At 44.9% G+C, this 26231-nt stretch overlaps 1 protein-coding gene across 1 annotated transcript in view; it reads right to left on the bottom strand.

The window, feature by feature from the left end:
* The window catches only part of TRAF3IP2 (TRAF3 interacting protein 2), a 44873-nt gene extending 19046 nt beyond the window's left edge, over positions 1–25827 (bottom strand). The window contains 3 exon segments of the mRNA XM_027551202.1: positions 11966–12415; positions 12418–12795; positions 25382–25827. Coding sequence (XP_027407003.1) covers positions 11966–12415; positions 12418–12787 — 820 coding nt within the window. The 5' untranslated portion in view covers positions 12788–12795; positions 25382–25827.
* Between the last annotated feature and the right edge of the window lie 404 nt (positions 25828–26231).

Below are 26231 nucleotides of genomic sequence, written 5' to 3'. Positions count from 1 at the left end.
CTTTGCATGAAAGGAGAGGTAAGCTCAGTGCAAATTTCTGTGTTTATACCAACTGAGGGTTCCATATATCATTTACCACCTCCGAGATGTTTGCCACATTTCTGTACTATTATTTACTTGATAGTTTTCATTAAACCGAGTCATTGTCTTTATTGTTTTTATAAACAAAAACATCTGTGAAATCATGAGTTTAATGTTTTAAATTGGAAACACAGAGCTCAACATAGGCCCCTATTTAAATTAGATGCTTAAAACAATCCAAACTGAGCTGATTCCAGCCCCACAGCTGATAAGGACGAGGATTTGGAGGGCATCTTTAAGAATGGGGAGGTAGCACCACAGAGAACCCTTTGGCCTAGGATGAGCTCTACCACCAGGTTTTGCTATTACAGCCTTCCTGGGTCAGGCCACATACACTCCAAGGGGTCCAGATCACCACGATTCCTACCATAACTCCCCAAGTTTTAAAACCCAAGGCTAGGAGAAATTATCCTCATGATAGCTACAGAATCACTACTTGTTCATTTCCCTCCCTGGACACACACACCCACACCCACCCACCCCCTAACACACACACCAGTCCTTCTTTGCTGCTGTTCAGTTGTTAAGTCGTGTTTGACTCTTTGTGACCCCATGGACTGTAGCATGCCAGGCTCCTCTGTCCTCTACCATCTCCCAGAGTTTGCTCAGATTCATGCCCATTGAGTCGGTGATGTTATCTACCAACTCATCCTCTGCCGCCCCCTTCTCCTTTCTCCTTCAGTCTTTCCCAGCATCAGGGTCTTTTCCAATGAGTCGGCTCTTTGCATCAGGTGGCCAAAGTATTGGAACTTTAGCTTCAGTATCAGTGCTTCCAGTGAATATTCAGGATTGATTTCCTTTAGGATTGACTGGTTTGATCTCCTTGCTGTCCAGTTCAGTTCAGTTCAGTTGCTCAGTCGTGTCCGACTCTTTGCAACCCCATGAATCACAGCACGCCAGGCCTCTCTGCCAATCACCAACTCCCAGAATTTACCCAAACTCATGTCCATTGAGTCAGTGATGCCATCCAACCATCTCATCCTCTGTTGTCCCCTTCTCCTCCTGCCTTCAATCTTTCCCAACATCAGGGTCTTTTCAAATGAGTCAGCTCTTCACATCAGGTGGCCAAAATACTGGAGTTTCAGTTTTAACATCAGTCCTTACAATGAACACCCAGGACCAATTTCCCTTAGGATGGACTGGTTGGATCTCCTTGCAGTCCAAGGGACTCTCAAGAGTCTTCTTCAACACCACAGTTCAAAAGCATCAATTCTTCTGCACTCAGCCCTCTTTAGAGTCCAACTTTGACATCCATACATGACCACTGGAAAAACCATAGCCTTGACTAGACAGACGTTTGTTGACAAAGTAATGTCTCTGCTTTTTAATATGCTGTCCAGGTTGGTCATAACTTTCCTTCCAAGGAGTAAGTGTCTTTTAATTCCATGGCTGCAATCACCATCTGCAGTGATTTTGGAGCCCCCCAAAATAAAGTCAGCCACTATTTCCACTGTTTCCCCATCGATTCACCATGAAGTAATGGGGCTGGATGCCATGATCTTACTTTTCTGAAAGTTGAGCTTTAAGCCAACATTTTCACTCTCCTCTTTCACTTTCATCAAGAGGTTCTTTATTTCTTCTTCACTTTCTGCCATAAGGGTGGTGTCATCTGCATATCTGAGGTTTTTGATATTTCTCCTGGCAATCTTGATTCCAGCTTGTGCTTCATCCAGCCCAGCGTTTCTCATGATGTACTCTGCATATAAGGGACCCTCAAGAGTCTCCTCCAGCACCACAGATTGAAAGCATCAATTCTTCGGCACTCAGCCTTCTTAGTGGTCCAACTCTCACACTGGTATGGGACTTCTTGAAAAACCATAGCTTTGACTAGATGGACCTTGGTTGACAAAGTGATGTCTCTGCTTTTTATTTTTTTATTTTTTTTAAATTTCATTTTATTTTTAAACTTTACATAATTGTATTAGTTTTGCCAAATATCAAAATGAATCTGCCACAGGTATACATGTGTTCCCCATCCTGAACCCTCCTCCCTCCTCCCTCCCCATACCCTCCCTCTGGGTCATCCCAGTGCACTAGTCCCAAGCATCCAGTATCATGCATCGAACCTGGACTGGCAACTCGTTTCATACATGATATTTTACATGTTTCAATGCCATTCTCCCAAATCTTCCCACTCTGCTTTTTAATGTGCTATCTAGGTTTGTCATAGCTTTCCTTCCAAGGAACAGTATCTTTTAATTTCATGACTATAGTGACCAACTGCAATGATTTTGGAGCCCAAGGGGAAAAAAAAATATGTCACTGCTTCCACTTTTCCCCCTTCTATTTGCCACAAAGTTATGGGAATGAATGCCATGATCCTTGTTTTTTGAATGTTGAGTTTCAAGTCAGCTTTTTCAATCCCTCTTAGGAAGAAGTAAATGAATGAAAACTTGGCTCATATCCCGGGGAAGTAGCCAAGCAGCTGGCAACACCTCACAACTGTCTCAGTACCCTCTTGCCAAAGGCCATGAGTACTTGGGACCAGGCAGTTAGAAGAGGGCAGGTCTTAGAGCAAAGCCAGTCCTCGCATCAACTTATATGAATTTCTAACCTGGGAGAAAGTTAACCCCAGCCAGGCATAGGAATAACAGTCCCAAAGGATTAAAGGCAACCAGCCTGACCCGGTGAGAGAAGAGAAGTGAGGGCCAGAGGAGGGATGCAAGGAACCCAGGAAGGGTGGGAGAGGAAGGCTCTGAGGGGACTGTCCAGATCCAACGGGGCTCGAGTGTGGGAAGTCTGAGAGGCTGGATGCACATTGGGGTGAGCTCAGCCTGTAGAAGGACTGGAGAGAGGCATGTATAACCCTGCAAAAAGAGCCACGTGGATCACCCCACGAGCACATCCTGGGGATCCAAGTATTGCCACCTCTGCCCAAGTAAGAACTTGGATGATCAAGCAGGCATAGCTAGTTAAGGCAAGAAGGAACCTTGACACTCAAAAGGTCTTTACTGGTCTTTATTCTTCTTCTGATTATAAAAGTAATGCCCAATTTGCCTGTCGTGTAGGTAGGATACTTGCAGGGAAGTAGGGTGAAACAAAACTTGCAAGCGAGCAAGAAATAACAGAAGAAGCAGGTCGGCAGCACCAGGATGTGGAGGGTGAGACTGTGGTTAAGATTTTTATTCTTGGTTTGCTAAGTAGTCAAGAACCGTCTAGAGGAATATGGCCTCAAGTACAGAAGACTAATAATATGTGTGTTCATTAGTGTGGCCACTACCGGGTCCCCACGGTGTGGGCTCAGGAAACTTGACTGGGTGACCCTGGAAATGTGCCCCAGCCAGTCTTTCAAGCTTGGTCAGATTCCCTGGATTTAGTCTATTGTCTGCTTTGACCCATGACACCAGGTCATGCTTCCTCTGGCAAAACTGACCACATCCCTCTGAACAGAGCTTGTCTTGAGGCCCTGACCATGACCTTTGCCCTGCTCTTGCTTAGGCCTGGTCATGATATCTGGAGCTTAAGGAAGGGGAGGGGGATAAAAGGATATGCCTGTGCCTACCCCCTGGCTGACAAAGACCAGGGCTTGGATAGCATCTCTAAGAATGGGGAGACAGGACCACAGAGACCCCTATGATCTAGAACAAGATAAAACAAGGTTTTGTTTTTATGGCCATCCTGGGTCAGGTCAGATAATTTCCAAGGGGTCCACCTCACCAGCTGGAGTTTCAGGGCTATAGGACTGGTCTCTCTTGGTGCTCTTTTCCCCAGTTGTTCAGTCACTAAGTCTTGTCTGACTCTTTGAGACCCCATGGACTATAGCCCTCTAGGCTTCTCTGTCCACAGACTTCCCAGACAAGAATACTGCAGTGGGTTGCCATTCGTTTCTCCAGGGGATCTTCCTGACCCAGGAATTGAACCCATGTCTCCTGCATTGGCAGGGGGATTCTTTACCACTGAGCCACCAGGAAAGGCCCTTTCCCAGCTAGAACAGACCAAAAAGTGCCATTGCCATCAGGTCATTAGGCAAGAGCTAGCCCAGGGACAGGGGAGCCTGGTTGGCTACCGTCTATGGGGTCGCACAGGGTCAGACACGACTGAAGCGACTTAGCAGCAGCAGCAGCAGCAGCACACTCTCAAAAGTTCAGCAAGCCCTAGCTACCCTGGCTGTCTTTCTTCATCTTGAATGCCAAGCTGGTCCCCACCTCTGGGAGCCTGAGTCTGCCATCCCCTCTGCTCAGAGTGTTTTGCCCTGTATCTTTACAGATCAACTTCTTGACATTCAGGGCTCAGCTCAGATATCATCTGTTCACCAGTTACTTATCCCATCTCATCATTTTACTTTCTTCCTAGCACTTTTCATGTTTGTGTAAGTAAGCATGACTCCTACTTGTCAACTTCTTGCCTGCCTTGCCTACTAGACTCCAAGCTTTGTAAAAGCATGCACTGTGTCTGTTTGCCACCATACCTCAAAGCACAGTGCCAATACCTGAGGGATGCTCAATCTGTGAATGAAGACTGAAAGTTACAAAGTCAACTTGATACATACGCACAAGCAAAGCCATGTGGGAGGGCACAGTCTGCCTGCTAGGTCTTGGGTCTTCTAGGGAGTCTATTTCTCATCTGCTCTCCATCTGGGATATTTTTCAGTGTCTCCTTTGGAGGTAGGAAGAAGAAAGAAAAGGTGAAAGAGGAGCAACTTTGCTAGTGGCCTTGAAAGTTTTTAATGCTTGGAGCCATTCTTGCTTCCCATGTCCATTAATAAATGGCTAATAAGGTTTTATTTGCTTTAAAAGGACTACCAAGCTCTAATCATAGGGTTTGTTTCTTTTCCACAAAGTGTATGTTAGTGCTGTTAATCAAAAGCCTTTGAAGCAAGGTCATATGATTTTGAACAGATTATTCCTCGCACAACATGTTTTTGTCTCATAGCAACAAATCATATCATTAAAATCACTAAGGCATGAGGACTAAGTGTTTGATTAGCTGTGACTCTTGTTTCTGAAATGGCCACCTGTGATAAAAGCTTACAATGGTTTATATGAGCAGATGAAAATGATCCACCTCAATTTTAAAATTAGGGTACTGACAAAAGAGTTCTCTATGCTGTCTTTTGATTGTTTAAAACAAAGAAAGAAGATTTCCTTAGTGGAACTTGACTGGTTCCACTGGAATTTGGCTGGTTGTGTGAAGAAGTCGCGAAATAAAATTTACATTTTCAGATAAATGAACGTCTTTTCATTGCTCAAGTTTTGATAGTTTCCTTCTGCTATTTTGATCAAGGCTTGCTAGTCTAGTTGGGTACGGTATATGTAATAATGGCTAATATTTACTGAGTACTTGTTACATGCCAAGTACTGTTCTAAGTTCCTTATTCAGGATTACAGAGTTCAATTTTTTGCTTTCCTGAAGATGAAGTTAAACTGAGTAAAAAATCCAAATTCCATATCACAGTCCTTGCCTCCTTCATTTTCTAGCATATCATTCTCTCACTGCTCACTCTGCTGTATCTCCACTCACTTGCTTTCAGTACATTAACAATACTAAAGTCCTTGCTTCCTGGACCTTCTCGTCTTTTAGATTTCAGCTCAAATGTGTCCTCCTCTGGAGAAGGCAATGGCACCCCATTCCAGTACTTTTGCCTAGAAAATCCCATGGATGGAGGAGCCTGGTAGGCTGCAGTCCATGGGGTCGCTAGAGTCGGACACGACTGAGTGACTTCACTTTCACTTTTCACTTTCCTGCATTGGAGAAGGAAATGGCAACCCACTCCAGTGTTCTTGCCTGGAGAATCCCAGGGACGGGGGAGCCTGGTGGGCTGCCGTCTATGGGGTCGCACAGAGTCAGAAACGACTAAAGCGACTTAGCAGCAGCAGCAGCAGTGTCCTCCTCAAAGAGGCCTCCTCTCACCATGCTGTTAATGCTTCCTCTAACACCTGGCTATTTTCTTTATAACATGTACTCTTTGTTATTTTGTTTGCTGATTTCTACTTATCAGTAGACTTATCTCCAGTAGGCTATGAACTCCACAAAGACAGGATGTTGTATTCACAACTGTACACCCAGTGCCTAGCATAGAACTGGGCAAATATTTGGATAAATTGATGAACAAATGAGCAGGTCTGTTTCTAAATCCAAGTGACCTCCTTTCTTTCCTCTGCCCTCCCATAAGACAAGCAAAGAGATAGCCTTTCAAAGGCTTGAGATCACAAAGCCTCTACTCATAATTAGGGAATCACTTCTTTTTCTAGGAAGTAGGGAACAGATTTCTTTTTATTCATTCAACAAATATTACTGAAATTTCTATGGCTAAGCATGCAATGACTAGAGATAAACAGGCTATAGTTCTCCTGAGCTGCTCAAAATAAATCAGGAGAGAAAGAGAAAATCTGTTTGTCTGTGGATGTCTGTTTTGAAATATAAACCCACACTCGTTAGTGTACAAGTAGGAGACATGCAAGCCAGCAGCCACCTACACGATAGACTTAAGAACCACTCCCCAAGATATCTCCCCCAGAGACTTGTGCTCCGTGCCTAGAATTCCATCAAGAGGATGGAGTCTAGAAGGTGGTGGGGGATGTGATGGACAAGTGATTTGTTAGCAGAGTAACTCCTACATTCTGACGCAGTGTTCATCACAGAACAAAAATACAAATCTTGCACAATCATGCATGGGTGCCCAGAACTGTATGTTGCTCGTCAATCTTATGATCCTCTTGGCTTGGGTTACACACGGTCTTCGTGTTACTGGGCTTTGACCACTTGGAATTTGTAAACCAAATCCTAAATGAGGTTTTCCACTTATCAGTCAAAACATTCAACATTTTTCTTCCTTATTAAGAATGATATTAAAAGAATTTATGAGGGAGAAAGTAAAATGTGATTTTCAAGTTGTCAAAAAAAACATGATGATATAACACAATTAGTTTAGCCAGGAAGACAAGATGGCCAACATAAACTGTTACAGGAACTCCCCCAGCTGTAAACAGCTGTAGTTCCTGAAAGGGACTGCCTTTCTTTATCATCTCTTCCATCTGCTTTGTTTTTTCCTTACTTTTAACTGTGCATGCATTCTAGCACACAAATAATCATGTTTGGGGGTCTATATGAACAATAGTGGGCATGTGTCCACAGGTTTATTTTATTCAGTCTCTTTGGTATAGAAAGCAAGAATTTTACAGTAAGATAAGAGCACTTTAGACTTAATATATTCTTTTTTTTTTTTCCAATTTATTTGCGTCGAGGGTTTTATTTGATTGCAGAGCCATGACCTCCATTCTGGTGACCTTCAGAGGAAGGATTTTGAGGCAGTAAGAGGCTGACTTCTCTGGGGGATGACGGTGAAGGAAAGAAATAGATTTTTCCACCTTTTGTTTTCACCTACTTTGATAACTTTTTTTTACATGAAAGGAGTGACTAGTAACCATTTGTGCTTTAACTTGCAGGGGCAAAGCTGTGCCATTTGCATGATGAGCATTTATTTATATTTTCTCTAACAGATGAGGAAGTAATGATCTTCTAAAGCCAAGTAGAATCATGTAGCCATGGTTTCCAACTGCAAGAGAATTGCTTAGGTGAACAGCTCTTTTGAAGCGGTTCTGTTGGCAATTAAGTGCAGTGATAGCCCTGACACAAAACTAAGCATTTGTACACCTGCTTTGAATGCTTAAAATCTGTGCCAGCAAGAGGGATCTAGAAGCAGAGGGGCACTCTACAGGGCTGGGCTGCAGGCTCTATTTAAATAATAGCAATAATAACTAAAAGCTGCTAGTTTTTGATAGCTTACTACAAGCCAGCCACTTTCCTAGTGTCTTTAATACATTATCTCATTTAATCCTCATAGCAACCTTCTTGGGAGCCATTGCTATCAGAGGCTTCAGAAATATTCTGGGTTTGCAGTGCCCTGAGGACAAAATATAAGCACTGGTTTTCCCAGGCAAAACCAGCCCAACCCTGACCCTCTTCCCTGTAATTAGAGGCCCCTGGAGGCCAGGGCCAAGGCACATGTGGGGTGATTTAGGGTGAGCCCACATGTTCTCATTTCCTTTTTCTTTTTAACTTTTACTCATTTTTTACATTATAAAAGTTATGCCTGTTTGCTATAACAAATTTAACAAAAGTATAGAGAGTTAGAAGAAAAATCTCCCTGTCTCTCCTAATTCCTTATTCCCCTCCCCTTCACGATCACTGTTAATGGTTGTGGCCATCTTCCAGTCTTTCTCAAGCCATTTTTAAACATATATAGTTAAAAAAATAGCACGTATGGGATCCACAAAGCATGCTTCTTTAATCTTTTTTATGTCAGAGTGTAGTAACAGGGACTTAATAGTCTATTGTATAAATAAATCACAACTTATTTACAATAATTTATATCCTTTATAACATAATTTGATAATTATTTATAATAATTTCCCCCTTATTGATAGGCATTTTAGATTTTTTATTCTTACTCTAATGCAACAGTGCTTTAATAAACGTCCTCATTCATGTATTTTTACATGCTAATTGAATGTGTCTATAGAATAGATTCTTATAAGTGAGACGCTGGACCAAATAGGACACGTTTAAAATTTTGATAGTGAAATTGCCTCCTGGAAAACTGTACCAATTTATACTCCTATCAAGAGTAAATGGGGGCTTCCCTGGTGGCTCAGTAAAGAATCTGCCTGCTAATGCAGGAGACACAGGTTCAATCCCAGATCTGGGAAGATCCCACATGCCGCAGAGCAACGAAGCCTGTGTGCCATGACTATTGAGCCTGTACTCTAGAGTCTGGGAGCTGCAACTACTGAAGCCTGAGCGCCCTAGATAGAACCTGTGCTCCACAAGAGAAGCCGCTGCAATGAGAAGCCCGAGCACGGCAACTAGAGACTAGTCTCTGCTTCCTGCAACTAGAGAAAAGCCCTAGCATAGCAACGAAGACCCAGCACAGCCAAAAATAAATAGATAAAATCACAAAATATATTAAAAAAAAAAACCAAGAGTAGATGGGAATGTTCATTTTCCCATAATCCCACTAACACTAGATATTGTCCCAGACTTTTTATTTTTGTGTATCTGATTAGGAAAAATATATATTTAAAAATTTTGCATTTCTTAAATTCAGTGTGAAGCTTGGATTCATACACTTATTGGCTGTTTATACACCTTCCGTAAATTTGTCCCTTCTCCTGTCCCAGTTTTCTCCTCTCTGCCTTTCATTGCTTGTCTTCACTCCCAGGATCCTAAGGCCCCCCTTTCCTCCCCAAGTCAATAGAAGGAAATAATACAGAGAACAAGGGGAGGCAATCTGAATAAAGAAAGCAGGTGTTAGAGACTAAGAGTGTTCCCAGCGGGCGTGTTCGCATTTTAACAGAGCCTGCCCTGGGAGGGCAATGCTTACCTCCAAGGACTAGATTGCTAATGATGACATTTCAGGGTTCAACAGGAAAAATATCTTCAAGTGGGAAGATCTTCCTGGGACCCTCAAATGATAATAGTTCACGCTTTCTCTATCACAGTGAAGCTTTCTCTTGTTAGTGGTTTAAGGCAACTGCTTGGGACTTAGTATCACAAAGCCCTTGACGAAGCATTCACACTTCCACACATTAAGGAATTAACCAGAAATGCAGATAAAAGCATGGGTACATGATGTATCGTATAATTGCTTATTGGCTCAGAAATGGGAAACTAAAATAGCCAACAACAGAAAATAGCTTAAAAACAACTTGATAGATCCATCTGATGAAATACTATGCAACATTTTGAAACAATGCTAGAAAATTATCCTGAAGTTATTTTAATATCATAGTAAATATATACATGCAAAAACACCCAGTAAATATGTCAGACCCCAATAAGGAATTATATTTGAGTGACAGAAACATGAATTAGGCTTTTGGGCATATTTGAGTTTTGAAAGTGAACAAATATTACTATTATGATCAGAAAAACTACCTTTAAATGCAGAGAGTAGAATCTTAAAAAAAAAAAAAAAAAAGTATTGTGGGATTCCTTTTTAACCTAAGAATCATTGAGAAAAAAAATGCAAATCCTGACCCTGCCCAGGTTCAGTGATTTATGTTTAAGGAACTTCGTCAGCACACTCACCCTGTTCCTGAACACTCGGAGCACCAGTGATGTTCTTGCTTCAGTCAGCTGACTGCCCCGCATCCAACACCAACACCAGAGTCCCAGCTGTAGATCTCAGGGGCTCTTTCTCCCAGAGCCCTGCTGCTGCCTCATCTCTTACCCTCACTCTTAACTCATTCATTCTTCCCTGTTTTCTTTCAGGCATCATCTAAGTTAAATTCTTTTACCTCACATTTTCTTTTTTTAAACTATGAAAAGGAAGCTTTATATTAAATGTACATGTACAAATAAATAAATTGTGATTGATTATAGGATTCGTGATTATTTCCATAATTCATTTTAAAGCTAGGCATCAGATTTGGTCAGACTCTTCAAACTGTTTTTGATATGGTATTTATTTGCTAAGAAAAATATTGCATCTCCCAGCCTCTCAGCCAGTGTTTCATCTGTAAAGCCCTATTGCTATTTTCCAGCAGCCTCATGGAGACTTGACATCAAGAACTGTAATGGACCTTTTACCTCAGTCTAAGAGTTTATCACTTTCAGAGATGCTTACTGTACTGATGCATTTTATTCATTCATTGGACATAATTTGTTGAGAGTCTTGTATATATTGGTCACTGTGTTAAATGCTGGGGAATTACGGATTGAAAATACGTAAGTTGCTGATGTGCAAAAGCTTACAGTCTGACAAGAGAAGTAAAAAAGGCCCAAAGTAGATGCCATACTGGCATTAGGTGTGCCAACAGGCAGAGCATAAGGAGACAGAGAGCCTGAAGAAGGGAGTGATCTGGGGAAGCTGTCAGAGGGACACCTGAGCTAAGTCTTAAAAGACATATATAGTGATGGCTGCTGCTGCTAAGTCGCTTCAGTCGTGTCCGACTCTGTGCGACCCCATAGATGGCAGCCCACTAGGCTCCTCTGTCCCTGGGATTCTCTAGGCAAGAACACTGGAGTGGGTTGCCATTTCCTTCTCCAGTGCATGAAAGTGAAAAGTGAAAGTGAAGTCGCTCAGTCATGTCCGACTCTTAGCGACCCCATGGACTGCAGCCTACCAGGCTCCTCCATCCATGGGATTTTCCAGGCAAGAGTACTGGAATGGGTTGCCATTGCCTTCTCTGAGTGATGGCTGCATACACTAAATATACTACCCTTCAATGAATGAGGAAGGGCAAACTTTACAGTATACACATTAGAACTTGAGAAAACAGTTAAAAGATATAGAACTGGTTCACATGTATACAAGAAGGGGAAAAATCCTAGGTAGAGAGAAGAACATGGACAATGCAGGGGTCTATGAAGTAGCTCTACATGTTAGGGGGCTGCCAGTCCTTGAGTGTGGCTAGATCATAGGGTAGGTGTGGATGGTTCAACCTCCAAAGGGCTTTAAGCAACAGAAATACAGGAATGATGGGACCTTCATGTAATGCCATGAATTTGAAGTCTCAATGACATTCTGGGCACCTTCTGATTTTTTTGACTGAAGGCCTCTTTCTCTGAAAAATCTAAGGTGGAGAACAAGCATGTAAAGAATGCCCAAGAATTTGGACAACAAAATTTTCTAGAAGTCATTTGGGATGGCTCCCTGCCTCTAGGTAAGTTTCACTTCAGCTACCCTAGAGAGCAGTCTGTTTTCTTCTTAACGTTTCCTAGAGAGGCAGGTTCCAAGTGAGACGGGCTCTGGGCCAAGATAAAGCATTCTTCTAAAGCCCCTTGCAAATCCAAACGCACATGGAGGGCCCCATAAGAAGCAGAATGCCCTCCCTGCCTTCTGACCTGCCTGTGCTGGTGTAGCGATGCAAGACACTGACGCGAGATTCCCGTTTACTCAGTTACCTGGGCCACAACATCCAGAGGAGAGCAACTCACTTACATGGCACCTGGTGGTCAGGGTCTCCAGGACAATAGTAGTGATAGTTCCACTGAGCTTGCACGGAGGGCTCGGGGGGCAGCATCTGTGCACATGCTGGGTATCTCTGAGGTTCACACTGATGGAACTCCCTGGATCTGAGAGGTCTGGGGAGGTCCTGGAGGTAACACACGGAGGTGAGGGGTAGTGGCCTTTCCAGTTGCCTGATGCCCAGGACATCCTGCGGCTGTGAATCATACCCCGTGTCTATTGTAGGTGGGTCTGGGGCTGCTCGGTTCCTGAGAGGCCGGGGCACCATCTCCTGGCTACCACTTTGGGGGTCTGCTGAGGCATTAGGTACACTTTGGTCAGATTTGTCAGAGTCATGGCCAGTGTCAGGGGAAGTTGCTGAAAGCCAAGATCCCAGCCATTGATTATGTTTTTCCATAATGGAAAACTGATGCTCCTGGGGAGGGCTCCAGCCACAGACTGAGTCTCAGGCTCTCCGGCTGCACAGGAGCCTGAGGTGAAGTCTTTGCTGGGATCCATGTGTCTCCTCCACAAGCTGTCTTCACTCTCTGCCAAGACTTTGGCGCGCAGGCAGGTGACCCTCGGGGACACAGGCTGCTGGAGATTTGATAGTTGCAGGGGCAGGTGAGCCTGAGGAAAGTCTCTGGAGGAAGACTGAGCAGTTGGGGATGCAGACAAGTTGTTAGGCACCATGTTCCTTGCATCTGGAGCAGCCAGTTCTGACTCCTCTGCCAGGGAATATTCTGAGAGGGGTTTCAGCAACTGACTTGGGTATGGTTCCGATTCATCCACCTCCACAGGAATGCTTCGGTTCATTCTAGTGTCTGGAACAAGAGAAAACATGCCACAACCTCAGGAGTCAGGTCAGTTCTTGAAGTCCCCACTTCATGACCTTAAGGGACCCCATTCAAGATGTGGTTTAAATTAACAGTAGAATGACACCAGCGTGCTGGCAGAGCCCCCAGTCACGTAAAATCATTTGCTTATCCTCCAGGGAAAGGCACTAAGACTTATGAAGATCATTTTTTCTGGAAGGCTATTCAAAGAATGTGACTGGACCATCATGCGGTAGAAGTCATACACCAGCAAGGGGAAGACACAGATGAAAACCAATGGCCAATTTCTGAGGAAAGAGAAATGATCAGTATGTGGATTGCTTCATGTGTGTCTGGAATCCATGATGAAAGAAATATCAGTAACAGATGTGGAATGACCTCCAAAATATACTGTTAAGTGATAAGAAAAAAAAAAAAAAAGCAAGGTGCAGACCAATGTGTAAATGGTGCTGCTATTTTGTGGGAAAAAATTAGGAGAGGGGAATGTGTGAGTATGTGTGTGTGTGTGCATATCTGCTTGCACACGTATAAAATGTGTATGGAGGACACATAAGACATTGGTGCATTGGTTGCCTTTGAGAATGGGGCTAAGCTGAGGGAGAGGAGGATGAGGGAGAATTTTCACCGTCTGAGCTTTTAAACTATTGCTCCATGTGACCTATTGCCTAATTTAAAAAGAAAGAAAAAAAGAATTTTAAAGCCCGAGTTTAAAAAGCACTGGAAAAAAGGTCATAGTGACATTTTCCAGTTACAGCTATAGGTTATTTGGAGGACTTAATTCCCTCTTGCATGATGCCTGCACGACCATCTGGCCTGTGATGTAGCAGCTCCATGGACAAGGCTCAATAAACTAGCCTTTAGCCCAAGCAGTCAGCCCACAGTCCAGGGAATACTGTTTTACCCATAGAAATAGAACTCTTAACCAACATGACAGAATGGGAAGGAAAATTGGCCTCCCCTTATCATCAGATCGGTTGAAATGATGCCCCAGAATACTTAGGCTCCAGGGGAAGCAAGGAGGCAGGTCAGGGGAAAAGATGTCTCTGAAGTGAGGATGGGGAGCCAGAGCAGGGACAGTGGGAGTGAAGGAGTCACGAGAAAAGACCCCAGCGGTCTGTTCTGTGAAGGCCTCGTACGTAACATGCCTCAAATGCCATACAGAGAAAAGGAGTGGTGCTGGCGGTTGGATCTTTAAATTCCTCTTTCATCCCTGTAGAATTTCAACCACACTCACTCACTGAGGGCTTACTGCCCCAAGGCACGATGCCCATCAGTTACTGCTCTAAGACAAGTTGGAAAAATAGGAATTCCCCTTCTCTTGAGCCTAGTACCCAACCCAGTGGCACCATGACAGCATGCATTTTAAGTAACATACTTTAGAAAATATTTTTATTTGGTTGCCACTAGGTCCTAGCTGCGGCATGTGGGGTCTAGTTCCTTGACGAGGACCAAGGTTTGAACCTGGGCCCCCTGCACGGGGAGCCTGGAGTCTTAGCCCCTGAACCACTAGGGAAGGCACATGCATTTTAAAATGCTGCCCCGCAGAAGCAGAAGTGGGATCAGTGGTTTCCCACATTTTTCTTCCTGGCCTATAAAAAGAGATGTCAGTTTGCCGTGTGTGTTCAGCAGTGTCTGACTCTTTTGCGACTGTATGGACTGTAGCCCATCAGACTCCTCTGGCCACGGGATTTCTCAGGCAAAAATACTGGAGTGGGTTGCCATTTCCTTCTGCGGGGGATCTTCCTGTACCAGGGGTTGAACTGAGTCTCCTGCATTGCGGGCAGATCCTTTACCGCTTGACCCATCAGGAAAGCCCGAGTTTTCCTTGCACTCTGCCAAATGAATGTCCGCTAACACTTCTCTGACCCTCACTTGGTATCAGACTTACCATCTGCTCCAAACAACCTCTGTACCACTTTCTCACAAGAGAAAATTCTTCAGGCTCCCAGTCCCAGCCTTCCCTCCCTCCTTGCCGTGGGCTTTCTAGGTTGCTGTCTAGTCTGGGTGTGCTTCCGGCCCCACGGCTCTGCAGAGAAGAGACCTCAGCACCGAAACTGATTAGACCCTGGAAAAACACACACCTTTCAACCGATATCAGTTGATTAGACCTACCCAAAACACACATATTTCAACTTCTGAGCATTTAAAAATGTTCACCATTGTTTTCCTTTCTTTCTCACAGTTTTTCTACAGCTCTGAAATTGGATATGCCATACAACATGCGCTTCAGCTGGTCAGGAAGCAAAAGTATTTTCCAAAGGACTGGCTGCATGTTACATAATCTTCAGCAAGCATCTGTGGACCCACAGCTGAATGATGGGGGTCGGGGAGGGGGACGGGGGGAGGGTGGAGAAGCTGCCAGAGAACCAGCCAACAAAAGAACTAAATGCTGTCGGCTGTTTCTTGGTATGCGATTCATTTTCATTTTCTACATTTCAGGTACAATTGTTTATATTCTCCCTGGGTTTCAAATGTGAATGCCTTAGAAGTGCTTCCCTAAAACTTATAAAATTAAATTTAAAAAGTTGCAAATGCTCTTCCAGCTGAGGAGATTTCAAGGACTTGGAGGAAGCTAATAAAAAGGGTGACAAGGGCGGCCATCTCTGGAGTGTGGTCACATAACTGGAATTCTGAGGTCGTGTCCTAGGGAGGGAATTCTAGATTTGAAACTGGTCTGAAAAGGAACAAGTGGTTCCTTGGATGATAGTGAATAAACCTGGCATGGCAATGAACAGCCTTTCAGGAAAACTATGGGATTAGTAATTTTTAACAAACACAGTGAACACCCATATTTTAAATCTGTCACTACAAATATTCAAACAGCAAATGACTACTGATCCCTGTTGTGTGTCTGACACTGTGCTGTGAACCCCTTCTTCTGAAGCATAAGCTTAATTAAAATTCTTTTACAGTTGATACCTACAAGTGACACATAACTCAAGAGGTCCAAGAGGATATCTATTAAAAGGTAAACAAAATTATTTCTGGAGACATAAAACATTATTCCTACCTTCAGGTGGTTTGTAATCCAGCTGAAGGTAAATGACTAGTACAGGAAATCAAACTAATACAAATCGAGGGCCTTTGCACTTGCCATTTCTTCTTCTTCAAACACTCTTCCCCTACATATCTGCGTGGCTTGCTATCTTTCTTTTTTAAGTCTTTACTCAGCTCTCACTTTCTCCATGAGGGCTCCTTGGTCACCCTCTAAAATATTTACATGTTCCCATCACTCCGCCTCCCCTTCCTACTCTATCCTTCTCTCAGCAGTTGTCACCATTGTATATACTAAAAAAAAAAGACGTTATCAATTCTAATACCTACTACAATATTCCTTGTGTATTGTCTCTCCTCTCCCCCCAGGATGTAAGCTTCATGAGGGTGTGATTTTCGACTCTTCTGTTCACAGCTGTATTCCCAGCATCTAGAATTATACCTGGTACCTAGCAGGCGCTCAATAACTATTTGTTGAATGAATGAAGGACCAGTGCCTGTTTTAGAGAGGAGACAGATCCATGTAGCTGGAAGAATCCCTGACTGTGAGGAAATCAGGTCCATGAAGGGTGACAGGGAGGATTTGGTGGGCCAAGTCCTCCGAGTTCTTGAAATTAGACCACATGGGTACCCTTCCCTCTTCCTCTCAAATATGTATTAAGCTCCACTAAGTGTCAGGCCCTGAGGCCAGGCCTGAAGAGGTCCCATCCATGACGGGGCTGACCTCAACCCTTGCTGGCAGAGTAACAGTGAGCCTATCCCGCAGCATGATGGGGTATCTGCTCAGACACGGAGTACCCGGCCTCCTCCTACATCCTCAGCAGCGGGTGGGGCAGGCCTGCGCCCACCACAAGGGCCCCTCCGGCCCTAGACCTCAGCCAGAACTGACAGAACAACCCTGCCACCCTCCTGAGGGTGTCACAGAGAATACAATGCCACATCAGAGGGCCATGGGCAGATCAGTGGGTTGGGTCGGAAGTAGCAGTTTTATTTTTTGGTCTTCAATGTCAATATTGTAATAAAAAAGATACCTAGACATTAAAAAACATTAACTCAGTATCCCACCTCTCCTAACCATTTCCATTTCCCCTGTTTTACTCCAGACCTCTTCTATATGCTATGCAGGTGGTTGTAACCCTGGCACAGCCTGTGTTCCCATCTCCCTCAGAGGGTGCAAATTGGCTTTAAGCAAAAAAGCTGTTTTCTAGCCATGATCTAGAGAAGTCTGTGATCCCGAGGAGGACAGAAGACCTCCCAGTTAGGGCCTGGAGAACCCCATTGGTGGCCGTGGTCTGGGCAGTCTCAGCTCATCAGCACGACACTGAGCTCAGAAAGCCGGGAGAGGCTGAGGCTGTTGGGGATGCAGCCGACAGATAAGTCTAGCTCATGGCTTCAGATCCCTGGGGACAGGGAGAGGCTGGCCAGCCATGGACCTCAGAAGAGTTTCTGACTCAGAAGCGCTTTCTGAGGCTCACAACTCAGATGCCCAGGCCCCACCCCTTGAGATTCTGAGAAGGCCAGAGCACGCTTTTGTTTCTAAGTCCCACAGGTTGGAGAAGGAAATGGCCACCCACTCCAGTATTCTTGCCTGGAGTATCCCATGGACAGAGGAGCCTGGCGGGCTACAGTCCATGGGGTCGGACACAACTGAGCGACTAAACCACCACCACCAAGTCCCACAGGTAAATAGGTCCTCTCATATTTTACCAAGGGAAGTGTCATCTGTACGATTTAGCCATGACTATCGGGATTTTTAAATCTAATGTCCTTGGACCTAATAATTTCATTTCCAAGAATTTCCTCTATAGAGAGATGCACTTATTTGGTAAAAACAAAGAGGCTTTGAAGATAGGCAATGCAGCAAGGTTTGTAACAGCAAAGACTGCAAAGGACTCACCCATCCAAAAAGCTTCTGCTTTTTTATAACTGTGGTTCAGCCTTGCAATGAATACTCCACATCTTTTTGAAAAGACTGAGGAAGTGCTGTGTGAACTGATTTGGAACTATCTCCAAAATTTATCGTGAAGTTAAAAAAGGCAGGAGCAGAACAGTGTGTAGAGTATATGTTATCCTTTGTCCAATCTAAGTCTGTCTGTGCCCACGCTGGGTGGTCAGAAAGCTGGAACAGAGGGTGCCTCCAGGAAGGGAATTGTGTGACTGGGAGTGGAGGCGGGCGGGAGACTTGCTTTTCAGAGCATTTTTTTACCTTTTAAGTTTTATACCAAGTGCCTGTATATCTACTTACAAGATAAAAACGGAAAAGGAAACGCTCCACCAGTGATTCTGATGTCCACAAAGATTAAGAGTCAATGAGAGAGAAGCACTGCTGAGACCACCCAGGAGAGAGTAAACTGTTCCTTAAAATACAAAAGACCATTCAGCAGAGGGTGAAGACATTTGTCCGCAGTGGGGATGGGTGGACTTGGAGTGGCACGAGCTAGGAATGGAAGACTAGCCCCAGGTCCACGTGTGTGCGTGCTAAGTCGCTTCAGTCGTGTCTGACTCTTTGTCACCCCATGGACTGTAGCCCATCAGGCTCCTCTGTCCATGGGATTCTCCAGGCAAGAATACTGGAGTGGTTTGCCATGCCCTCCTCCAGGGGATCTTCCCAATCCAGGGATCGAACCCAAGTCTCTTATGTCTACCTGCATTGGCAGGTGGGTTCTTTACCACTCCTGCCACCTGGAAAGCCGCTCCCTGCCGCCAGGTGCATACAACTAGGTGAACCAGTGATGCATGTGGGTCTGGTTCTTGGATCTGATTGACTCAAGAGACAGCAGTTTTCCTTCTCTGGAATCTCACTGCCCTTTGGACTGTGAGCTGTGGTTCTAGCCCTTAGATTCTGACCAGCATCTTCAAATCTGTCAGTTTTTCTGTCCCAGTCTCTCTGGCTTCCTCTCTGCTTTCTCTCCTTCCTGAGTAGCCCGGTTTGCAGATAATTATCAAGACATCAGCAGCTTTGACATCCCCTGTGGCGATGCTCCCTGGTGTCCCAGTCACAGAATTTCCCATTCAGTCTGTCTGTCTGTCTGTCTGTCTCTCTCTCATTGCCTCCAAGTCTTTGCTCACGTCTGTTCCCAGCAAACTTTCTTTCCTCCAGCACATTCTGCCTCTGATCAATCTGTCTGATTTCATAGTCCCACATTTCTCATCTCATAGTTCATCCAAAACTTCTTTTCCTCCCATCATGTCTGCCTGTCTTTCTGCAGGTCTGTCACGATTAGACCCTAACCTTGCTGTGCACAGGACACAAGTCTCTTTCAGCACACATATTCAGATCTGATGTCCATGTTCACAGTTAACTATGGCTTCTGCCATCCAGAAAGGCTTATCCTGAATCAATACATATTTCTATGATGTGGAAAATATGCAGGACTTAGATGTACAGACTCTAGAGTCAAGCTCCCTATGATTGGATTCTTTCTCTGCTAGTGGCATGATTGAAGCTGAAACTCCAATACTTTGGCCACCTGATGTGAAGAGCTGACTCATTTGAAAAGACCCTGATGCTGAGAAAGATTGAGGGCAGGAGGAGAAGGGGACAACAGAGGATGAGATGGTTGGATGGCATCACCGACTCAATGGACATGAGTTTGGGTAAACTCTGGGAATTAGTGATGGACAGGGAGGCCTGGCGTGCTGTGGTTCATGGGGTCGCAAGAGTCGGACACGACTGAGTGACTGAACTAAACTGAAGTGGCATGATTAGATGTGTGACCTTGAGAAAATTACTGATCTTCTCTGGGCCTCATTTTTCTTATCTGTAAAGTGTGTGGAGGGGAGATAACAGCATTTGCCCCACAGGAGGGTATTGCGAGGATAAAGGAAGAAGGTGTAAATAAAGTGCTGACTGTAGAGTCTGGCCCATATCAAGCTCTCCAAAAACAAAGGTTATTTTGTTATTATTTTTACAACAAATAGTTGGCTTTGGAATTGTTTTTCTAGATCATGTTTGCTTGTTTTATACTTGGATGCTAAAACTATTACATAAACCTGGCGTGCTGTAGTCATGGGGTTGCAAAGAGATGAGACTTAGTGACTGAACAACAGCAAAGTGTATGGAGTCTGTATCTTTTTAACCAACGTGTATTTTCGGCAGATTTGGTACACATCATCTCACCTGGTCCTGAAACATCTGGGTCAGAGGAGGGATATGTGGTATCACTACCATTCCTACTATAGAGAGCCTTAGGCCCAGCTTTTTCAAAGTCACAGCCAATTCCAGCCTACAGATCTCCAAGCTCTTTCCATTAAACCACATAGATCAGACACTGGCAAACCTTTTCTGTAAAGAACCAGACAGTAAATAGTTCATTCCTGTGGACCACAAACTGTCTTTGTCTCATACTCTGCTTTTAGGTTAGCTCATTTGTACACAACCCTTTAAAAGAATAAATTCTTAGCAATAGGCAGGTATAGAAATAGACCATGGGCCACCTTCGGCTCAAGGGTTGTAGTTTATCAACCTCTGATATACATTATGCTGATAAATCAATATGCACTCAACGAAATGGATATACTTAAGAAAGCTGACCCTTTCTAACAATGATTGTTAATATTTGTCAAATGTTTACATCTGTTTTGTTCAAATGTAATTCCAGGTCAAATATTGTTCCAGGTGTTTTGGATGTATTACCTTATCCTCACAGACACCCTATTCGTAGGCACTGTGTCAGCCCTATTTTAGGAATGGGGAAACCGAACACAGGGAGGTTAAGTAACTTTCTCAAGGCCACAGAGCTAGTAAAGAGCAGAGCTAGGGTTCAAACCCAGGCAGTTCAGCAGCAGAGCTGTGCACCGAATCCTCCTGATTCTTGGTTGGAAGCATGGACTTGCACAGCTTTTGGGGGCAGCAGAGAAAGGGGATGGCAGGAGCTGAGTAAACCTTAGAAGCTTCTGGAATAAATAGGTTTCAGAACCATTCACCTTGAAGCTAAGGAGGCGTGGATACCTGCCACCTGTGTTTTATGAAGAATGGCCAGGCTGGAAACCTGTGATGGCTTTCCTTCATGCCACTACAATAGAGGATATGGGTGAGACTGCCGAGGCATCTTGATGTGAGAAAAGCACTTGATTGGATCTCATTAAATTTTAATCATAAACTGAATTCAAAATAAATTGAAAACTTGTTGACAGAGCACAAACAAAGGGTGATGATAAATGGCGATGCATCTAGAGAGGGGATATTTTCCAGGGGACGCCTCTGAGGCAAGGACGGATGGGATTTAATGAAGGTGTTATGTCCCTGGAAGAAGACAAATAGCAGAGCAAGAAGCAGGGGAAGGGCAGGAGTGAGCAGCCTGAGTAATTAATAACCCACATTACTAGCTCCTAAATGATCAAGTCTTGCTGTTACCAACTGCTTGGATTTTTTTTTTAAAGCATTCTTTGGGTCAACCCAAAGGGTTGAAAGGCCCTAGAGACACAGCATGAATATTTTGGGGGGAATATATTAATAAATATATAAATTTACAGCTAGGAAGAGCCTCAGATCCAATTTGGATCAGATCTTTGCAATCGCAGATTCTCAAGGTCTTACTTCATTCTCCAGGGAGTAATTTTTTTTATAAGTGTTTGAAAGTTCTGGATTAAAAAAACAACAAGACTTTAAACTCATTAACATTCTTCATTTACTACCCAAACGCATGCAAACTTTCCCAACGTCAGTTGGCTTAGTGGAAGTTGGTTTTGAGTGAACTGTGTGGCTCAGGTTCAAATTCCAGTGAGTAAATATTTCCAAGTTTACTTGCAGAATTTCCCAGACAGAGAAGTTCTTCCACTTGGTTTGCCAGAGGACTGGAAGCAGTGGTGAGCCCTGGAGATGAGGGAACGTTTACTGCCCTTGTTCGGGTCCTGCACAGAACAGCTCATAGCAGGCCGAAGGCAGTGCAGCGTGACCCGACCTGATTACAAGTTCGCTCTGGAACTCCTCTGAGCTGCTCAACTGGCGGACGGGGCTAATGGGAATGGACTGACTCCACCGTGCTGGAAGCTAGTAAAAACCGTTTAGAGAACAACCTCAAACCAACCCATGGGTTCTTTTGTTTGTTTGTTTCAGATAAGGTTTCTCTAAACACACATTTGTGATTCTTAATTCAGTCCAGACCCCAGAGTGAAGAAGAAGGGGCAGAAAGGAAAAAATCTGGAGAGGGAGAAGAAGGGATGGAAAGGAGGAAAGGAAAATGGAAGAGAAGCCAGAAGAGTGGGAAACTTTGAAGGAAAAGTTAAAAAAAATTTGTCCTTTATTGGTGGAGGACAGAGGCTCACTTAAATTGTGATTTAGATGTGTTGCTGGGTAAGACAAGGGGCAGCTGGAAGGGGAGGGAGAGAATGAGTGCAGGTAAAAGGCAAGAGTGTTGGAGGGGAGCTGCTGAGCCCAGAAGAGTCTGGGCCAACAGCACAGAGAAGGAAGGGCACCAGGAGGAGACCTGGGAACCCCGCCTGGGAGAGGAAGAAGGAAAAACACTGGTACCGTTAGTGCAGGAAACAGGGAGGTGGGAAAAGCCAAGTTCCCATCATCACTGAAGGAGCTGCCCAGACCTCAGCCAGCCTGGGTCTTCAGGGTGAAGGAAGGGCGTCATGTGGGCTGGGGGCTCCTGTCAGTCCCAAGCGACTTGATCTCAGCGGCCTTATCAGGAAATCACTCCAGACTGGCACAGGTCATGAGGGGGATGAAAGCTCACCTTCCTCCCTCAGCCAGTTTATAGCTTCAAGTCTCCAGGAAGTTCTGTGTGTATACACACATACACACACACATGCACACAAACACACATGCACAGAGGGAGAGAGTGAGCTTAACTCTCAGGCATCATCGCACACGTGGGTGAGCAGGAAGCCTGCTGGGCAAGAGACGCAAAGAATGTCGAATGTCTGAGGGAGAAGGACAGCCTGGGCTTCATGAACTAAAAATACCTCGGTGACAATGCACTAGAAGAAGCAGAAGGGGCCCAGGAGAGAGCTGCTGGACTCTAATCCTCAGATGCTTTCTCACGGAAGGGCTGCAGGGTTGTTTTGATAAGGAAATATGATCAAACATTAGGGGTCATTTCATTGGATCTGAAAGGAATTTACAGTTTAATATGCCTCATCTGTGTGCTCTTTTTTTTCCCATGCAGCAGTTGCCTGCAATTCATATGTGTTTTGAAAGGCTACTCGAAAATTGTCCATCATGGAAAAATGATTTGAATTCAGGGTATTTCCAAGATTTCAACTCTTTAAAACATAGATTTAATTTAGGCAAACTACCCGCATAGCTGATCTTTCTGAGTGCCTGCAACTGTGATTCTGAATTTCTGCAGCTATGACTGCCTTCTCCTTATTTTCAGAGCATTTGAAAGTCACTAGCTCCTTAATTTTGAGAAGCAGGCTTAAATATTTTCCATCTTTGAACCCTCCCAAAGTGAGTATCCCTGAGTTAACAGTCTTCTCCCCGACACGCCCAGACTTCACGCTTAGTCAGCTCACCCCAAGCACATAGCAAAGCAGGGGCCGCCATCACAAACGACACAAGATGAAGAATGTCTGTGGGTGGTCTTTCTGGGTCAAAGCTTGGCTGGCAGCAAACTACAGTTGGCTTGATTTCAGATAATGGTGCATGTTATTTGAAAATAAAAATCAGTTAACGCATCACAGGTGAAACATCTTGAAATTCCTGTCCTCTCATCCCAGAATGAGAGAGAGAGCCATCTGAAAGCATGATGAGGACCATACCAGGGCCTTCGTATTCCACAGAAACAGCTGAGCAATACCAAAAGCCCTGAGTCAGCCCATCCCACTCAACCAGGGCCCCTGTGAACTGTATGGAGGGAGAGAATTAGCTCAAAAGAAACAATGATTTTTTTTTTTTTTTTTTAACAAAGTAGTGGTTTGGAAAAGGTTAAGAATTCAGGGTGTTTACCATCTAGTAATGTGTCCGATCCTAGTCATCACCCTTACATGGTATCAGGACGTGCTTCACAGCTTCCTTTCACCTCCCATTAAAGGCCCCACACAAAGCGACTGGTCTAGCCAAAGAGTCATTCCCAGCTCCAGCTAAGTCAGTAACACAGCCTTCTGGAGCCAGGCCTGTGAGCCAGCTCTCTGGCGCTGCCTGGACTCTGTGGGCAAGTGCACAGGCCATTTCTTCCTGGGTAACCCAAATGGGACATAAACTAATTCAAGAAACCCCCTGTGTTCTCCTATTTTACTAGAGTCAAAAATAATACCTAAATTCCAGGCAACTCTCCCACAGAGCATGTGGCTGCCCAGTACCCTCCCCTACCCCACCCCAGCCTTCCACCCAGACTAAGGCTTCACCTTTTATAGATGAGTGAAACGAATCAGAGCAGTTTATGTGGAAGAAACCTGAGCGCCCCCAAGGTGTTTGATAGTATTCTGAGTGCTAGAGGGTAAAGAAGGATTAAGTCCTTTTCCTCCAGGGACTATCTAGTAGGAGAGTTAAGATTAATATATTTGAATCATCAGTAAACAAAACACATATCTTCTAAGACCGCCCACTATGACTACCCCTCTGGGATTCTCATCACCCTCGCCTTATTTTCTTAGAAGTGAATTTCAACATAATCTTAGCTCACCACCCCCATCCACATTTTATTGATGAAGAAATCCAGGCCCAAGTAAAAAGAAATAAATTGCCTAAGTCACAGAGTTGCAATGGCAACCCTCTCTAGTACTCTTGCCTGGAAAATCCCAGGACAGGGGAGCCTGGTGGGCTGCCGTCTATGGGGTCGCACAGAGTCGGACACGACTGAAATGACTTAGCAGCAGCAGCAGCAGCGTAGAGTCAGCAAGCAGAGAAGGAAGAATCTGAAACCAAGTTTCAGGTCCTCTGTTTTTATTATTTATTTTCCTGTTCATTTAAAAATATCCCCCTATACTAAGAGACTATCTTGAACTTTACAGTCACATGAAGCTTGATAAGCTTCTAAGATCAAATAACAGCACTTCTCTCCTTGCTTTTTCCTAAAGGCTCAGGCCGGCTGTCTCTGCCAGCAAATGCCTGGGTGGTGTGGGAGGGTGGAGGGCTGGGGCAGAGGGGCTGGCAGAGCCACAGCCAGCACGGAACAGGGTTGGACTTCCTGGCTCAAGAACAGGGTGTTGGTTTTTTTTCCCTGAGTGAAAGAGGGATCAAGAAAACTCGGGAATTCTCCTTCCACCTCTGCCGCGGATGCGTCCGCGGGCTGGAAGCCAAAGTCTTCGTTTTTGACTTCCCCGGTTCCCTCCCTGGAGAAGGGGGGTGAGGGAGGGGGAGGGGGGAAGTCTTCTTCATCAAAACTTGTGGGGACACTAAGTCCTCAAACACGGGGGGGGGGGTGTGGGTGTGTGTGTCTTTTCCTCAAAGAGTTAATCTTCGCTCTCCCGTCTGAAATACTAAACCACTGGCCCTGTCTCACAGCCGACACATAGCCGTCATGTTCTAAGCCGGAGCTGTCTCTCTATACACGAACCAACAAACGAAAGGTGGGGAGAGGCAGGCGGAGGAAAGCGAGACGGCACTTTCGGTAAAGGAGAAAGCAGTGTTTTGGAAAATGGATCAGAAGTTAAGACGTAAGGTCAGTCAGGTGACAACTGAACCACTTACCTTAGAGCCGCCAAGGACAGACAGACTGGCCACGGGTGGTCACGCTCTCTCCTTCTCGGGGCCACTCTACCTTGGGTCGCTCCAGGCCTCCCTGCACCCTCTCCCGGCCCAGGTAAGCCGTGGAACAGGCTCCGAAGCAGGAAGTGGAAGCTGTATGCAAATTTCTACCGAGGCTAGGAAGCCTCTGCTCAAAAATCTCCCTGTGGGCAGTGAATCAACAGCCGCTGAGAAGTCACTTTACTTCTTAAAACAGAAACCTTCATTCACTAGAAAAGGCCACTAGCCAATTAGGCTGCTTTTTTTTTTTTTTTCCATCACCCAGCTAAGTAACTGCTGAGGAATGTTCCCTGAACCTCAGGGTTGTCGAAGCACCCAGGCCTGAGACGCTGCCCCGGGAGGGGTGGTAAGATGGGTTATTCATTAGCAGCTCCAGAGCAGGAAACCGGGGTGGGGCAGATTCTCTAACTGCATTTACTGCTCTTAATCACAAAGGGAGGACTCACTGCCCATCCCCCGCCCCCACCCCAACACACACATTCCTTACCCCATCCACAGGCATGAAAAAGTGACTATTTTTAAGAAAACACACACACACAAACACACACAGTCTTCCTCTGGCTGCATTTTTCATGTCCTCAAGTTTATTTCTTCATCTTTCCTTCTCCTTGTTTGACCGGTGCCTACAGAATTTGTTGCTGAAGGAGACACTAGAAACAGGATGGCCAGGACAGCAGACTGCAATGGGAGCTGTGGTGGCCAGGGTGTGACCTCAGTTGCCCATTGGCCAGCTGGGTGTGGGCAGGTGTACTGTGCTCCAGCTGCTCTGCCTGCCAGTTGAGTCCAGAGGGTC

Source organism: Bos indicus x Bos taurus, chromosome 9 (assembly GCF_003369695.1).
Source record: "Bos indicus x Bos taurus breed Angus x Brahman F1 hybrid chromosome 9, Bos_hybrid_MaternalHap_v2.0, whole genome shotgun sequence".
NCBI lineage: Eukaryota > Metazoa > Chordata > Mammalia > Artiodactyla > Bovidae > Bos > Bos indicus x Bos taurus.
The sequence above is the reverse complement of the archived record's forward strand: the minus strand, read 5'-3'. Positions and strand labels throughout refer to the sequence as shown.